At 42.9% G+C, this 17752-nt stretch overlaps 1 protein-coding gene and 1 long non-coding RNA gene across 2 annotated transcripts in view; one reads left to right on the top strand and one right to left on the bottom strand.

The window, feature by feature from the left end:
• The window catches only part of znf704 (zinc finger protein 704), a 163988-nt gene that overhangs the window by 127586 nt on the left and 18650 nt on the right, over window positions 1-17752 (top strand). Inside the window, exons 6-7 of the mRNA XM_055634558.1 lie at window positions 7895-8156; window positions 9102-9203. Coding sequence (XP_055490533.1) covers window positions 7895-8156; window positions 9102-9203 — 364 coding nt within the window. The remainder of the gene's footprint in view (window positions 1-7894; window positions 8157-9101; window positions 9204-17752) is intronic.
• Window positions 123-9116, bottom strand: LOC129696541 (uncharacterized). The gene is made up of 3 exons (XR_008723349.1): window positions 9054-9116; window positions 7607-7656; window positions 123-2048 (listed from the first exon to the last, which is right to left on the bottom strand). It is a non-coding gene; the product is annotated as an uncharacterized LOC129696541 (long non-coding RNA).

Here is a 17752-nt window from a genome sequence, read left to right as displayed (position 1 = left end):
AAATGTAAAAAAAAATTATCCACAGTAGGTGTAGGATAGTGTTAATGTGCGGGAATCGCTGGTCGCCGTGGACCCCGTAGGCCGAAGGGTCTGTTTCCGCGCTGTATCTCTAAACGAAACTAAAAATAACCTTTCAAACTCTTGGTTCTGCGGTTTGAGATTGCCACGAGTATCAAAAGGATATCATATTGATGCCCCTGAAAAGCCTCAATGACTACCATCTTTGGCCATTAATATAGGTGCACTTCAAGGCTGCATGCTTAGCCCCCTGCTCTACACCCTTAACACCCATTGCTAGATGGCGAAGCATAACTGCAATCTCATATATAATTTTGCTTATAACACCACTGTGATGAAGAGTCAGCAACATACAGGAGAGAGATAGAACACCTGGTTGAATGGTGCCACAGCTTCACTCAACAGCAACAAAACCAAGGAACGAATCACTGACTTCAGAAAGGGGAAGTCAAGAGACCACGTGCCAGTTTCATTGGTGGGTCGGTGGTGGGGAGTGTTAGCAGCTCCAAATTCTTGGGCGTTAACTTTTGGATTACCTGACCTGGGTCCAGCATATAGTTGCAATAGTGAAGAAGGCACGCTAGCGCTTCTACTTTCTTAAAGGTTTTTAAGAGATGCTCTTAACAAACTTCATCAGATGCACTGTGGAAAGTACCCTGACTGATTGCATTAGAATTAGAATTAGAATTAGAATTTCCTTTATTGTCATTCAGACCTTACGGTCTGAACAAAATTTCGTGCCTGCAGTCATACATACAATAATACAATAATAAACAACAATAAACACAAATTAACATCCACCACAGTGAGTCCTCCAAGCACCTCCTCACTGTGGTGGAGGCAAAAATCTTAGGGCTGCAGTCTCTTCCCTCCTCTTCTCCCTCTGCGCTGAGGCGATACCCCACTGGGCGATGGTACAAACAGTCCCGCGGCTCACCGAACCCCGCAAACGGGCCGGCTCAAGCACCGCGGCCCGGGGTGGTCGAAGCTGCCGCCCTCCAGTCCAGCGGACGCAGCCGCTGGCTGGCAGCTGAACCCCGGACTCAGGTCACCGCCACCAGAACGCCGTCCCAGCCATTATGGCCTGGTATTGCAATTACAACACACAGAAGCACAAGAGGTTGCACAGAGTGGTGGACTCAGCACAGTTCATCAAGGGCACAGCCCTGCTCACCTTCAAGAAGGCGGCATCTATTACCAATGTTCCCCACTGTCCAGGCCATACTCTCTTCTCGCTGCCACTGTCAGGCAGGTGCTACAGAAGATTGAAGTCCCACACCATCAGGTTCAGGAACAATCCTACAACTACCAGGTTCTTGAACTGATCTGTACGACTCTAATCCGACCAGCAATGGACCACTATGGACCTCATCTGGCACTCCCATTGACTTGTTCTTTAATTGTGTATTTTTGCACTAATGACTTATTTTTTGTAGTCTTTTCATTTCACTGTCTTGTAGAATTTATGCGTCATTTACATATAATGTATGTATTTGTGTGGTATAAGAGTCTATGTGCCTGTGATGCTGCTACAGGCGAGATTTTCATTGTACCTGTATCTCACCATACTTGTGCATAGGACAATAAACTCCACTAGACTTAACTTGAGCAGTTTTCACATTATGAAATATTACTCTGCCATTAAAAATCAAGAATCAGCTGCTTTTGAGATGAACTCATATTGACTCTAATGATATAAAATTGCAACTCTGGATAAAAGGTAATTGAATCACCTACAGTTAAGTCTTATTCTCATTCTAATCGTATGTTACCATGAATTTACTGTTGACAATGTAATTGTATAATATAGCCGCAAACGAGAAAGTTGCCACATTCGGAGTGTTGCAGTGTTCGCTGGAATGTGGTCTGATGTTCAAAATAATGACCCGGCAGAACATGATATTCATAGGAACTGACACTGTACATCATAATGAGGCAATCCCCACTATGGATGATAAAACCTGTCCAATGATTTTGAATCCAATACTTCTGAGTGAAATCCTGGAAATACTCAGCAAATTAGGTGGCATCTATGGAGAGAGAGAACATTTTAGGTTGGTGAACATTCATTAGAACTGGAAGATGTTACAGAGTAATAGATTATTAACAAGTACAGATTTTGTGGGGGAAAATTGAGGTGGGGTAGGACATGGTAGGGTAACAGACAGTGTGGAGTTTTGATTGGAGGAGAAGGAACAAAGTTGTGTTATAGCCACATTACGGATTTGTGTGTGTGTGTGTGTGTGTGTGAGGTGTATGAAAGATAATTTAGAAATAATCTCCAGTGTTTTGTTGGAGGTAGGGGAAGAAAAACCCATTAAGAGTGAAGCCAGGACAAAGCTTTACCTGCTATGCATATTTTCATAGTTCATTGAGTATAGGTCAGGAAATCATAATACAGCTTTATAGGACTTTGACTAGGTTGCGTTTGGAGAATTGCTTGCAGTTCTGGTCGCCCCATTGCAGGAAGGATGTGGTGACTTTGGAAAGGGTGCAGAGAAGGTTCACCAGATTGATGCCTAGATTAGGGGGTTTTAGCTACAGGTTGAACAGACTGTTGTCTTCTCTGGAACGCCAGAGACTATGGGAGATCTGATAGAAGTGTAAAAAATTATGAGAAGCATAGAAAAGGTAGACAGTCAGAACCTTTTTCCCAGAAAAATGAAATACCAGAGGCCATGGCTTTAGGTTGAGAGGGGCAACATGTAAAGGAGATGTGTGGGGCAAGTATTTTACACAAGAGGGTGGTGAGTGTCCCGCAATGGGGGTGGTGGTGGAGGCAAATACACTAGTGGTATTTAGGAGACAATGCGGTGGATGATCAGAGATGGTCTTGGCATCATGTTCAGCACAGACATTTTGGGCCAAAGGGCCTGTTCATGTGCCGTAACGTTCTATGTTTTACGTTCTTTGTTCACCACAGAGGTGAGGTATTGGAAGAATTGATCTGTTTCTTATTAGAGATGGACATGTATTTCTTGTGGCGCTGACTCAATTAGATGTTAGCTTTTGGTGGGGCAGAAGATAAATTTTAGGATTTTGAATCGGGATTGATGGGATTTCATTCACAAAGCATTTTGGTAATATGGGGTTTTGAAAGGAAGGTACATTACATAGTGGCAATTCAGAGAGAACAGAGTTGCTGCAGGTTAGTTTCATGAGCTGTGGAATAACAAAGCCTCTGAATAATGTTGGTGACATGTCGGCAGAAGAGGGATTGTTTGCAGTGCCATCTCATGAAATCAAGCAGTTAATGGATCTAAACATTCAAAAGTTATTGGGTAGTTGAGTAATTATGCAGGCACAGCAGGCAGTGAAGTCAATAGTCAATAGTCAATTTAATTGTCATTTGGACCCCTTGAGGTCCAAATGAAATGCCGTTTCTGCAGCCATACATTACAAACAAATAGACCCCAGACACAACATAATTTACATTTTACATAAACATCCATCACATTGCTGTGATGGAAGGCCAAAAAAACTTATCTCTCCACTGCACTCTCCCCCCCCCCCCATGTCAGAGTCAAAGTCAAAGCCCCCGGCTGGCGATGGCGACCGTCCCGCGGCCATTAAAGCCACGCCGGGTGGTGCGACGTCGTACACCGGGTCTTGGTGTTAGAGCCCCCGGCGTGCGCTCGCAAAGTCCCGCGGCCATTCCAAGCCGCGCGGGGCGGTGATGTTAGGCCCCGCTCCAGGAGCTCTTCGACCCCGCAACTCGGGCGGGAGAAGTCGCCGTTGCAGGAGCCCTGAAAAGCGGTCTCCCTCCAGGGACCCGCGGGCTCCCGGTGCCGCCGTCCGCAGACCCGCAGCAGCAGCCTCCCAATCTCCGGAGGTCCGGCCGCAGCAGCAGCAGCAGCAGCAGCAGCAGCGCTCCACCACCGCTCCACCCGCTCCGGACTTGGCCAGCACCACGACGGTGACGGTGAGGTGAGTCGGCACCAGAGTCCCCGGCTTCTTCTGTTGGAGGCCGCACCTCATTGCAGCCCCAACGACAACGGAGACCCGACAAGAAAAGGTCGGGTCTCCCGTGCAGGGAGAGATTTAAAAAGTTTCCCCCTCCCTTCCCCCCCCCCCCCCCACCCCCCCACACACACACACCCCAACATAAAATAACAAAAAACTACATAGAAACATAGACAGAAAATAATAAAAAAACGCGGACGGGCTGCAGAGGCCGCTGCTGACCAGAATCGCGCCGCCTACCGGAAAGCTAATGGCATGTTGGCCTTCATTGCAAGAGGATTTGAGTTTAGGAGCAACTACTGAAGTTGTACAGGGCCCTAATGAGACCACACCTGGAGTATTGTGTGTAGTTTTGGTCTCCTAATTTGTGGAAGGAATTTCTTGCTATTGAGGGAATGTAGCGTAGGTTCACCAGGTTAATTCCCGGGATGGCGGGACTGATATATGAGGGAAGAATGGGTCAACTGGGCTTTAGGAATTTAGAAGGAAGAGAGGAGATCTTATAGAAACATATAAAATTCTTAAGGGATTGGACAGGCTAGATGCAGGAAAATTGTTCCCCATGTTGGGGGAGTTCAGAACCAAGGGTCACAGTTAATAATAAGGAGTAGACCATTTAGGACTGAGACGAGGAAAAGCTTTTTCACCCAGTTGTGAGCCTGTGGAATTCTTTGCCACAGAAGGCAGTGGAGGCCAATTCTCTGGATGCTTTCAAAAGAGAGTTAGATAGAGTTCTTAAAGATAGCGGAGTCAAGGGATATGTGGAGAAGGCAGGAACGGGGTACTGATTTTGGATGATTAGCCATGATCACATTGAGTGGTGGTGCTGGCTCGAAGGGCCGAATAGCCTACTCCTGCACCTATTTTCTATGTTTCTATGTTACAGTTTTTGATTTGTCACCTCTTGTTTTCTTTGCTTATTTGAGTTGGCCTATGTCTGCAAAAGTGATCCTAGTGTGGAATAACACTCAGTATAGGAAATTCAGCCCCCCATATATTTGTTTCTGAAGCTACTAAAATTAACTTTCTCCACAGAATTTGCCGTTGCTTGTCAATAAGCAACAGAGACCACTTAAGATAACATTTTAATTTTGAACTATTAACAGATTTGTTAAACAAAAAATAAATAGATTGAGATAAGCTGCTGGCAAAGTAATATAACAAATATTAATAGTTGGTAGAAATTCTAGAATTTGTCTCCTGAAAGGAAAGGAAATTGGAATAAATATACATGAGCTCATGGGTCTCATTCTTATTTCCTGAGGATTGAATAGCTACAAACTACCTCACATCTCATGTTATTTGATCAATTAAGATGATCCGTTCACGGGCTGCTGTTTTAATGCCAATTTCAAGGCAGGTTATAAATTCTGATGAACTGATCACAAAGTTTTTATAAGGTTGAAAAAATCTCAGGTCAGACTTGTCACCTGCATTTCAACTTGTCACTTACTCCATACTCCATGCCACCTCTAACACCATAGTCTTGAGGTACCAGCTAGCTATTTGAAATTACAGAAATTAGAGTGGCTTTCTTACAACATGAGCCTTTATCATTCCTCAGATTTTTCATAATATTACATTTTTATACCATTTTCAATCTATTAAAAGATCTGCATGTTACAAGAGGGTAAAGACCAAAAACAATTTGGTAACATGGAGTGAAGAGAGAATGAACAGTAAAATTATAAAAGCGTTTATGATGGCTAAATACAATACGCATATTTGAAGACGTATAAGTACAAAAGTGGAGTTCATGGAGCATGAATTGGCCTCTCATTACCTATTCCCTCATCTACGTCAAATTATTGAAATTGACGTGATGCTGAAGGTTATAAAGTTGCTTAAAATATATATGAACTAACAGTGCACACTAAGCACTGTCTGAGAAGGCATACCAGGTGGACAGGATAAAAACATTCCAGGAATCCTCAAAGCCTACTTGAAAATGTTAGGCAACCTCACCTATTGGCAATCTCTGGCCTATGTTTGGTTAAAGTAGAGAAGGTAGAGATGGGATGGTATTAAAGAATGCACCAACTAACTGCCTAGCCCATCACTCACCCCCTGCCCATCTGTGGAAGAGTTTGCAGTTCCCACATTGACCTCAATCAACACGGAACTATCAGATCCAATGTGTAGGAAAGAACCACAGATGCTGTTGTAAATCAAAGGTAGACACAAAATCACAATTTTAATTGTCATTGTCAGTGTACAAAACAACAAAATGCTGGATTAACTCAGCGGGACAGGCAGCATTTCTGGAGAGAAGGAATGAGTGACGTTTTGGGTCGAGACCCTTCTTCAGACGGATCTAATAGGTGACGTTACGGGTCGAGACCCTTTTTCAGTCTGAAGAAGGTTTTCGACCCGAAACGCACCCATTTCTTCTCTCCAGAGATGCTGCCTGTTCCACTGGGTTACTCCAGCATTTTGTGGCTACTATCAGAATCATTGGAAACAAGTCATCCTCGATCTCCTGGACTTGCCAATGATAAAAACAGTAACCATGCTCCAGTAGACCAAGCCTCTTGCAAATAAAAAAATAACAATATTAGACAGTTTGGTCAGGGAACTAATTTTCCATGCCCAAGAAAATGTCGGCCCAGTAAGACTGTTCATACCTTGAGCGTTTCAGATGTTGGCAGATGCTTTGCATTAATTATTTCCATTTAAAAAGAAGAAACTTGTAATTTATTAATATAATTATTGCAGATTGTAAGGGTGAATGCAGATCTATTTTGCAATTTGGCTGCATCAGTTCACGAACAGCAGATTATTTCAGAAAGTGGAACAGAGAGATCAATAAAAGATTAAAACAGTGTAGTAAAATATTGGATTGGATTGGATTCAATTTATTGTCATTGTCTCATATGAGACAACAAAATGGATTTTCCTTGCAGTCATAAAAAATATAGATTAAAAAAAATATTAGAGTTCTGCAGATTCTTCTATTGAATACTTGAATTATGTCCAAATCAAATTTAAATTTTTTTGTCATGGCAATAAGTCCAAAGCTACAAATACACTTTAACTGTGAACCCTAAGAGAAAGATTGATCAAGCAGCACATGATTTTTATTGTATTAATTAGCGGCAAAAAAGAAGTGCACTCCTGTTTTTACTAAAAAAGTCACATATCATTGTAATTATTCATCGCTGTCCAGCTTTGAGGAACAGCACCTCATCTTCTGCTGTGACCCTCAGGACTCAATGTTGAGCTTGACAATTTCAGATAATCTTTCTGTCTTTAACTATTGGTATTTAAAGTGACAGTTACCATAACATTTTTTGTCTGTTCCCTGTCACATTCAGTCTATTCTCTCCATTTCTCCCTCTTTCTGAAACTTCAACCTGTTTGTTTTTGCCCTGACCTGAAAAGTTGTCTCAATTTTGTCTCTCCGTGGATGTCATCTCCTGCTGAGTTCTTCGCCCATTTTCCAATTTTGTTTCAGATTTACAGCATCCGCAGTGTTTTGTTTCTCATGCGACCTCATCAAAGTAAACAGACCTGCATTTGTCACTCCCGCACTTCTACAGGGCTGACCAGCAATCATTTTCATGGGAGGAAATATCATCTATTCATATATTGTTGACCCATTATGTTAAATTAGGTTTGCTCTTACCTGGACAAATTTGGAATCCTGCTAAGATGATTTCTTTTCCTTTGTAGCCGCTGATATGAGAAAAGTCATAATTATTGCCTGAATTAATTTCCCATTATTAATTGGTGCAATTAGTTAATGTCAGGAAATGTGACTGTTGTTAGAAAGGGTGCCTTCATTGTTTGAGCAAAGCAAGCCAAGCTTTTTGTAGCATTGAAAAGGGAATGTACTTCTGATCGATGCAATTTATGTTGAACTTAGCTTCCGTTCAGTGCTGGATGCTAAGTGATGCATATTTTCTCCCAACAGCCGAAACGTAGATTCAGATTGCAGTGATGGTGAAGAGGACTTCTATTACCAGGAGATTAAACTGAACACTGATTCTGCAGCTGAGGGTATAGGTAGCCTTTCCCCAATGTCACCATCAGTGGCGTCTCCACCTACGCTCTCGAGCCTGGACTTAGGACGACCTGAAACCACCATCACAAGAACCGAGACCAAAACTACAACTCCTCTGAGTCGGTCCGCACCGACCCGCCTCTACCTGGTCCACACTGACCATGCTTATCAGGTAACAAGTTGCAGCCTGAATGGCTTGCATAATTTTCAGAGGTGTCTCTTTTAGATGAAGAGTAAAATTAAGTTGAAACCATAGAGACCTCTGAATGACAGTGTGCTGTTGACAATTTCATAGATGAGCAAGACAACTTCCTCTTTTGTCTGATTAATATTTATTGCGGTCAGAATTACTGAAAAAATATGGCCATTATAACTTTAACATTTTTCCAAACTAGCTTGTGCAGAATTTTGCTACAGTATTTTCATTGTTTCAATGATGGCTACATTTCAAAACGTATATACCTACCATATACCTTCCATTTGCCCAGCACTCTTTGTGTAAAAAAGCCCCCCTCAGATTTCTATTAAATCGTCGTACCCCCCCCCCCCTCACTTTTACCCTAACTGTTACGATCTTATGCATCTCTATAAGGTCATCCCTCATCCTCTGAGCGCCAAGGAGTAAAGTCCTAGCCTGCTCAACCTTGCCCAATATCTCAGGCCCTCGAGTCCTGGTAACATCCTTGTAGATCTCTGCACCATTTCCAGCTTAACAACAACAGAGTAACCAAAACTGAACATAGTGCTCTAAATGTGGCCTCACCAATGTCTTGTACAACTGGATCATGCCTCCCAATTTCTATACTTAAGATGTATAGTGGACCCAAAAGCAACATTTTACATTCTAAAAAGTCCTTTTAATGAAAGCTCTTTCATAGAAATTCCATAACACGACATAAATAAGTGTTGAACTACAAAATAGAATTCTCAGGCAACCGAGTTAAAATGCATGGCCCCATGTAATGTGTTATTGCAATGTGTCTATATTAATTCTAGTCATAATTTGAAATGCATGATCTTTTTCTACCAATACAGATAGAGTGTACTTGCACAGTGAAGTTTCACCTACTTGAGCAATGCCATCTCCTTACATAAACATATTTTTTTTTTGCACCAGGCCACAGCACCGGTTAATATTCCTGGATCAAAGTTCACGCCAACCAGCAATGGATTCAGCATCTCCTGGCAATCTCCACCAGTCACCTTCACGGGCATCCCAGTAAGTATGAGGAGTTCAAAACGTGACCAACAATTGTGGCTTCCAGGCGGTGAAGTTTTGGGGCAGCTGAAAACATCAAGATGTTGGGTAAAATGCAATCCTTTTTCAATGCACTACAAGATTTTCAATCAAAATAGTGCAATGGTCAGAGATGTTATCTTATCGATCTAATTTGTGAAGAAGGAAGTTATTGAATCAGTGAATTTGCCCAGTCTAGTGTAATGGTAACAAAGGGGCACATTAGGTGCCGAGTTCTTTTTATCTGCTGCACTGTTTTGAATGCAATCAGTACACAATTTAGTGTATTTAGCCACTGCATTTAATTGTGTTCATAAAATTTATTTTGCAGCTTTGATTGCAGCGTATGACAAATTAATGAGTAGTTAATACCTTTTGGGATGGAAGAATGAATGTAATTAGCAGTTAAAGGGGGCTAATTGCATTAAGAAAGTGAGGTCCTCTCTGTTAAAGGATTTGAAATCGTAACCTACCTTTTCGTAAAATGTATTAAGTAAATAATTGCCTCACTAGTTATTAGTAATCTTTTTCGACAATATTGGGAATTCATGCTAATGTTCTTAGACCTGTTATAGCTCACATGATGTCACGGTCACTCAGCTGAATACTGTCAGCAAATGATTGGCCAGAAGGTCTCACTGCAAGGCAAAGTGTTAACTTTTTATGAGCAAACGATGTTCCAAAACCAACTTGCTTCACATTTTGAAGTAGCTCATGTGTAGCCATGTCCTGTTGGGTAATTGTATGAGCAGCAATGGACACGGAGCAAAGATGAGTGGGAAGCAAGAGGATTGGGTAATGTTTAAATAACCAAAAAGACAATACGGGGAGAAAAGATGAGGTACGAAGGTAAGCTAGCCAACAATATAAAGCAGGATAGTAAAAGCTTCTTTAGGTATGTGAAGAGGAAAAATTAGATAAGACCTAAGTTGGACCCTTGAAGACCGAAAAAGGTGAATTTATGATGGATAACAAGGAAATGGCAGATGAGTTGACCAGGTACTTTGGATCTGTCTTCACTAAGGAGGACACAAACAATCTTCCTGATATAGTAGTGGCCAGAGGATCTGGGGTGACAGTAGAACTGACGGAAATCCACATTAGGCAGGAAATGGTGTTGGATAGACTGATGGGACTGAAGGCTGATAAATCCCCAGGGCCTGATGATCTGCATCCCAGGGTACTTAAGGAAGTGGCACTAGAAATCGTGGATGCATTGGTGATAATTTTCCAATGTTCTATAGACTTAGGATCAGTTCCTGTGGATTGGATGGTAGCTAATGTTATCCCACGTTTTAAGAAAGGCGGGAGAGAGAAAACGGGGAATTATAGACCAGTTAGCCTGACATGGGTGGTGGGGAAGATGCTGGAGTCAATTATAAAAGATGAGATAGACGCACATTTGGATAGCAGTAACAGGATCGGTCCGAGTCAGCATGGATTTACGAAGGGGAAGTCATGCTTGACTAATCTTCTGGAATGTTTTGAAGATGTAACTAGGAAAATCGACAAGGGAGAGCCAGTGGATGTAGTATACCTGGACTTTCAGAAAGCATTTGATAAGGTCCCACATAGGAGATTAGTGGGCAAAATTAGGGCACATGGCATTGGGGGTAGAGTGCTGACATGGATAGAGAAGTGGTTGGCAGACAGGAAACAAAGAGTAGGGATTAACGGGTCCTTTTCAGAATGGCAGGCAGTGACTAGTGGGGTACTGCAAAGCTCGGTGCTGGGACCGCAGCTATTTACAATATACATCAATGATTTGGATGAAGGGATTCAAATTAACATTAGCAAATTTGCAGATGACACAAAGCTGGGTGGCAGTGTGAACTGTGAGGAGGATGCTATGAGAATGCAGGGTGACTTGGACAGGTTGGGGGAGTGGGTAGATGCATGGCAGATGAGGTTTAATGCGGATAAATGTGAGGTTATCCACTTTGGTAGCAAAAACAGGAAGGCAGATTACTATCTAAGTGGCGTCAAGTTGGGAAGAGCGGAAGTACAACGGGATCTGGGGGTCCTTGTACATCAGTCTATGAAAGTAAGCATGTAGGTACAGCAGGCTGTGAAGAAAGCGAATGGCATGTTGACCTTTATAACAAGAGGAATCGAATATAGGAGCAAAGAGGTCCTTCTGCAGTTATACAGAGCCCTAGTGAGACCACACCTGGAGTATTGTGTGCAGTTTTGGTTCCCTAATTTGAGGAACGACATTCTTGCTATTGAGGGAGTGCAGCGTAGGTCTACAAGGTTAATTCCCGGGATGGCGGGACTGTCATATGCTGAGACAATGGAGCAGCTGGGCTTGTACACTCTGGAGTTTAGAAGGATGAGAGGGATTCTCATTGAAACATATAAGATTGTTAAGGGATTGGACACACTAGAGGCAGGGAACATGTTCCCGATGTTGGGGGAGTCCAGAACCAGGGGCCACAGTTTAAGAATAAGGAGTAAGCCATTTAGAACGGAGACGAGGAAACACTTTTTCTCACAGAGAGTGGTGAGTCTGTGGAATTCTCTGCTTCAGAGGGCGGTGGAGGTAGGTTCTCTGAATGCTTTCAAGAGAGATTTAGATAGGGCTCTTAAAAATAGCGGAGTCAGGGGATATGGGGAGAAGGCTGGAACGGGGTGCTGATTGGGGATGATCAGCCATGATCACATTGAATGGCTCGAAGGGCCAAATGGCCTACTCCTGCACATATTGTCTATTGTCTAAGAAGTAGATGGCGACACTCGAGCGGGGAGCGGAAAACCAATGGCCGACAGGGAGCAGGGGCAGGTGGGAAGGCAGGAAGCCTCACGTTGACCGAGCGCATCCTGTCGGAGGCAGTGGCTCGAGAGAATGCGCTGTCCCTAGTGGCTACAACATGAGCTGCAACTACAGCCGTGCCACCAAACCATGCGGTGGGTGAAGAAGGGCTTGCTGTTGCACCTTGCGAGTCGGGGGTGGCTTCCGAAGCAGGGGCCGTAAACGATAGGAGAGACTGTGCGAGCAGTGAGGTGCTTCAGCTGGTCGGTCTACTACAACAGTTTAGTTTATTGTCACACGTACCGAGGTACAGTGAAAGGCTTTTGTTGCGTGCTAACCAGTCATCAGAAGAACAATACATGATTAAAATCGAGCCATTCATATACAGATACAGGATAAGGGAATGACGTTTAGCGCAAGGTAAAGCCAGCAAAATCCAATCAAGGATAGTCATGGATCAAGGATAAAAGGGTCCGTTAAAACAAGGGTTTTCTGCACCTTCTTCCCGATAGCAGAATTTATGAAACGTATCTTCAACTCAAAATCTCCCAGGCCCAGGGACTCAGAGATATGGGATGTTGACATTGTGCTGACACTGCTTCGCCGATGAGCTCCAACTACATCCCTATCCTTGGTCAAACTCACTTACAAAGTGGTTATGCTCATGGCGCTGGTTACAGCGCAATGGATCCAGTCGTTGCATAAGCTACGACTGGACAAGATGGTTACATCTGTAGGCAAAATAACATTTTATGTTATGACTTAGTCAAGCAGAGCAGACCAGGGGCATCAGGTTTCAAACTAGAGGTTTTGGCATACCCTATGGATCTTCGGTTGTGTGTGATCACACATCTATAACAGTATGATAAGGTCACCAAGAGCCTTAGAGGCTCTGAACTAGCTATGTTTGTTAGTTACATAAAACCTCATAAAAAGGTATCAGTACAGACCACCTCCAGGTGGTTAAAACGGGGTCTGGCTTGTGCAGGAGTGAACACTGACAGTCTCAAATATCACTCCACCAGGGCTGCAACAACATCAGCAGCAAGGGTTATGGACGTTCCGCTGGACCACATCCTAGCGGCTGCAGGATGGTCAAACGAACAAACCTTTCCAATCATTTCATAACTAACCCTGGGCAGGGATTCAAGTTCCTGGATCATTGGGACTTCTTTTGGGGAAGTTGGGAACAGAAAGTAGCACTTGAGACCCTGCGGGAAATTTGCCAAGGCAGCTGGGAGCAACTAGAATGGTGAGCGAGGGACTCAATAGCGAAAGGTAGTAGGACAGAATGGGAGGCAGGAAGCAAAATGGGAAGCACTCGGACGCAAGAGGAGAAATAAAAAAAGAATACCAGGGGTATTTGCCAACTCTATTTTAGGTTCTGTTTTATAGTTTCCTCCTGGATGAAAGGGGTTACTATTATTATTATTTGTACATTTAAAAGCATCAGCATGTTTTAAATCTATGCCATGTCTGAATGCATTTTTAATGTTCACTCATCTGTGGTCAACTGATGCAGTTGTGTTGTGTGGACTCGTGTTCATGGCATGAAATCACAGCGCTTTAAAATCTTCACGTAGTCACTCACGTGACTCCGAAGTAAAATAGTAAGATTAGAAGTGAACTTACCAGTTTGAAGTTTGATCATTATTTTATGAGGAGTTACGATGAGCGATTACGTGCCCTCCACTCCCAACCCTCGTATCATAAAGATCATCTGGTAGTTCTAGTCTTCTCTAATCTTACTATGTTCAGTTCAACAATTGTTATCTGTGATTTCACACTGCTGCTTTGAAGATTGACGCGCTTGCAGGCTGACGGTCTTCTTCACGTAATCGCTCATAAAATAACGATTAATCTTCAAACTGGTAAGTTCTCGGCTAATCTTACTATTAAACTCCTTTCACTAAACTTACTGTCTACGATACCACCCAGTTTAGTGTCAACTAAAAACGTACTAATCATGCCTTTACATTCTCATCCAAATCGCTGAAATGCCATGATTTTTATCTCAATGCTTGTGAGGAATACAGGGAGGACGACCATCAATATCATGGAAAATAGCAGTGGTGGTGTGAATGATTTACAAATAACTGAACATAACCCTTCCAGGAATAGTTTGAAAAACACTCTGTTCTTGCTGTGTCATTGATCTGCAAAAGCAGTTTACAATGGCATATAATAATGACTTACAATGTCCTGATAATGTGTTCATTCAGTACTGTGACAATTTTGGTTGAGCTGTTGTTGATTTCAATGATTTCTATGAAAAATATATAGTGCACAATACATTCATATTCAGTCCTTTTACCAAGTTCAGATGGAGACACTTAATATAGTGCAGATGCTTACCCATTGCTCTGCAGAAAGCACGGTTATTGGTATGAGCACTGTGATTTACAGTAATTGTTCTCGTCTCATTGAATTATCATTTTTTGCCCATTGGAGCATACTAATGAGAATATTTATCAGCTCTTGAGAATTACGATATGTACAATGAACGTCTGTCTGAAAGGCAATGCTGCGCTGTAGTATTGTACTTCATTCCCCCTGGCAAAATTGAACTAAATCAAAAGCTCATTATGTATTCTCCAGATACTGAGATCTAATGAGTGTGGCTTCATAGTTAAATGTCGGCTGCTATTGTACATAAAATCTATGTTTTGATTCTTTTCATTATAATAATTTGAATGAATCTTCAGCTTTATTGAACAAATGAACATTTATATGAATTAGAATGATTTTCTTTTATCAACGCTAGTCAGTATTTGCTTCTCAAATGACCTTTAAACCATGAGACATAAGAAAGGGAAGCCTTCAAATGACGGGCATTCACAAAACGTTTTTCAATAGTCTTCTTCTAGTCAGGTTATGGATGACTTGCTACAAATCCAGTTTTGTGGCTTCTTAGGTGACTGATGAGTCCAATACAGGGACCTCAGATTCTTGAGGTGGTTGTCAGGGCAGCCGGTGGATAGTCCATTAAGTGACCCTTTCCTGTATTTACACAATGCCTCTGTGTGCTCCTGATCCAGGGGCTCCCTCAGCCCTCTGGCTCCTACTCTTCCTTTCTTCTTCCCGCTCCCCCCCCACCCTACATCTGAAGAAGGGGTTCTGCCCGAAACGGTGCCTATTTCCTTTGCTCCATAGATGCTGCCGCACCCGTTGAGTTTCTCCAGCACTTTTGTCTACCTTCGATTTTCCAGCATCTGCAGTTCCTTCTTAACCATTCCTAATTACCCTTGTCCATTTTGAGTGCTCATGGGTTAGGGATTCTCAGGAGTTAATGGCACGTTCAGAGCATACCTGGTTTAGAGTTGAGAGTTTAGACAAGGGAAAAGATTCATGGATGTGGTCAAAGCTTGCTTGAAGAAATGCCCTCGGAGGATGGCCCCTCAACCCGTTGTGTCAGTGTTTTCACTGAAATATAAGATAGGATATGGAGTGATAGAGCTTTCACTCCAAACCTGCAAGGCACAGGCCAGATGCTAACCCACCTCTGTAGCCAGTAGTAACCATGTATCAGCTACACATTTGTGGAGGAGTCACACTGAATGTAATGATCCATATTGCAGCATTCTGACTGGCTTGCATCCCCATCTTCTGGTTTGTGCAGACACTGGGCCGCACCTCATGGGGGTTTAAATTTCTCATTAACCTAAATGCGGGGTCAAGCGGAGCACCAATTTCACGTTCAGCCAAATGTAAACGTTCCCTATGGGCTCAGCTCACTGCTTCATTTCCAGACCTGAGGTCCAGCTTCATGAGATCTTCAAGTTAACTTGCTCTGGTGATGTTATAGGAATAGCTGGCCATTTCATTCCGGCCTGCTGCAATTCACTATCTACAATACCACCTGCTTTAGTCTCATCTGCAAACGTACTGATCATGCCTTGTATATTCTCACACAGATCACTGATACAGTGCATTCAGAAAGTATTCAGACCCCTTCGCTTTTTCCACATTTTGTTACGTTACAGCCTTATTCTAAAATGGATTAAATTCATTTTTTTTATCAGCAATCTACACACAATAGCCCACAATAAAAAAGTGAAAACACGTGTTTAGAAATTTTTGCAAAATTATTAAAAATAAATAACTGAAATATCACATTTACATAAGTATTCAGACCCTTTACTCAATACTTTATTGAGGCACCTTTGGCAGTGATTACAACCTCAAGTCTTCTTGGGTATCACGCTACAAGCTTGGCACACCTGTATTTGGGTAATTTATCCCATTCTTCTCTGCAGATCCTCTCAAGCTCTCTCGGGTTGGATGGGGAGGGTCGATGCACAGCTATTTTCAGTTCCCTCCAGAGATGTTCGATCGGGTTCAAGTCCGGGCTCTGGCCGGGCCACTTACGGACATTCACAGACTTGTCACAAAGCCACTCCTGCGTTGTCTTGGACGTGAGCTTTAGGTCGTTGTCCTGTTGGAAGGTGAGCGTCTGCCCCAGTCCGAGATCCTGAACGCTCTGGAGCAGGTTTTAATCAAGGATCTCTCTATACTTTGCTCCGTTCATCTTTACCTCGATCCTGACTGGTCTCCCAGTTCCTACCGCTGAAAAACATCCCTACAGCATGATGCTGCCACCACCATGCTTCACCGTAGATATGGTATTGGCCAGGTGATGAGCGGTGCCTGTTTTCCTCCAGACGTGACACTTGGCAGTCAGGCCAAAGAGTTCAATCTTGATTTCATCAGGCCAGGGAATCTTGTTTAGGTGCCTTTTGGCAAACTCCAAGCGGGCTGTCATGTGCCTTTAACTGAGGAGTGGCTTCAGCCTGGCCACTCTACAATAAAGGCCTGATTGGTGGAGTGCTGCAGATATAGTTGTCCTTCTGGAAGTTTCTCCCATCTTCACAGAGGAACTCTGGAGCTCTGTCAGAGTGACCATCGGGTTCTTGGTCACTTCCCTGAATATGTTAGTAAGTCTCTATCCTAAGGCCCTTCTCCCCCGGTTGCTCAGTTTGGCCAGGTTCTATGAAGAGTCCTGGTGGTTTCAAAGTTCTATTTATGAATGACGGAGGCCACTGTGCTCTTCGGGACCTGCAATGCTCCATAAAATGTTTTATACCCTTCCCCAGATCTGTGTCTCAACACAATCCTGTCTCGGAGGTCTACAGACAATTCCTTCGTCTTCATGGCTTGTTTTTTGCTCTGCCATGCACTGTCAACTGTGTGACCTTATATAGACAGGTGTGTGCCTTTCCAAATCATGTACAATCAATTTAATTTACCACTTGTTGACTCCTATCAAGTTGTAGAAACATCTCAAGGATAATTAATGGAAACACGATGCACCAAAGCTCAATTTTGAGAGTCACAGCAAAGGGTCTGAATACTTGCGTAAATGTGATATTTCAGTTATTTATTGTTAATTATTTTGCAATAATTACTAAACACCTGTTTTCGCTTTTATATTATGAGGTATTGTGCGTAGATTGATGATAAAAAAAATGACTGTAACCAATTTTAGAGTAAGGCTGTAATGTAACAAAATGTGGAAAAAGTGAAGGGGTCTGAATACTTTCTCAATGCACTGTATAAACCACAAACAAATATGGGTCAGCACATTCCCTGAGGCACATCACGCGTCTCAGACCTCCATTCCGAAAAACACCCTTCCACCACCACCCTCTGCTTTCTTCCATGAAGTCAATTCTGTATCACGTTTGCTGACTCTTCCTGGATCCCATGCGATCTAACCTTCTGGGGGAGCCTACCATGCATCAAAAGAAGCAATCAAATTCGTAAGACAGGATTTCCCATT

Source organism: Leucoraja erinacea, chromosome 4 (assembly GCF_028641065.1).
Source record: "Leucoraja erinacea ecotype New England chromosome 4, Leri_hhj_1, whole genome shotgun sequence".
Taxonomy (NCBI): Eukaryota; Metazoa; Chordata; class Chondrichthyes; order Rajiformes; family Rajidae; genus Leucoraja; species Leucoraja erinaceus.
This window is presented reverse-complemented; position numbering and strand designations above follow the sequence as displayed.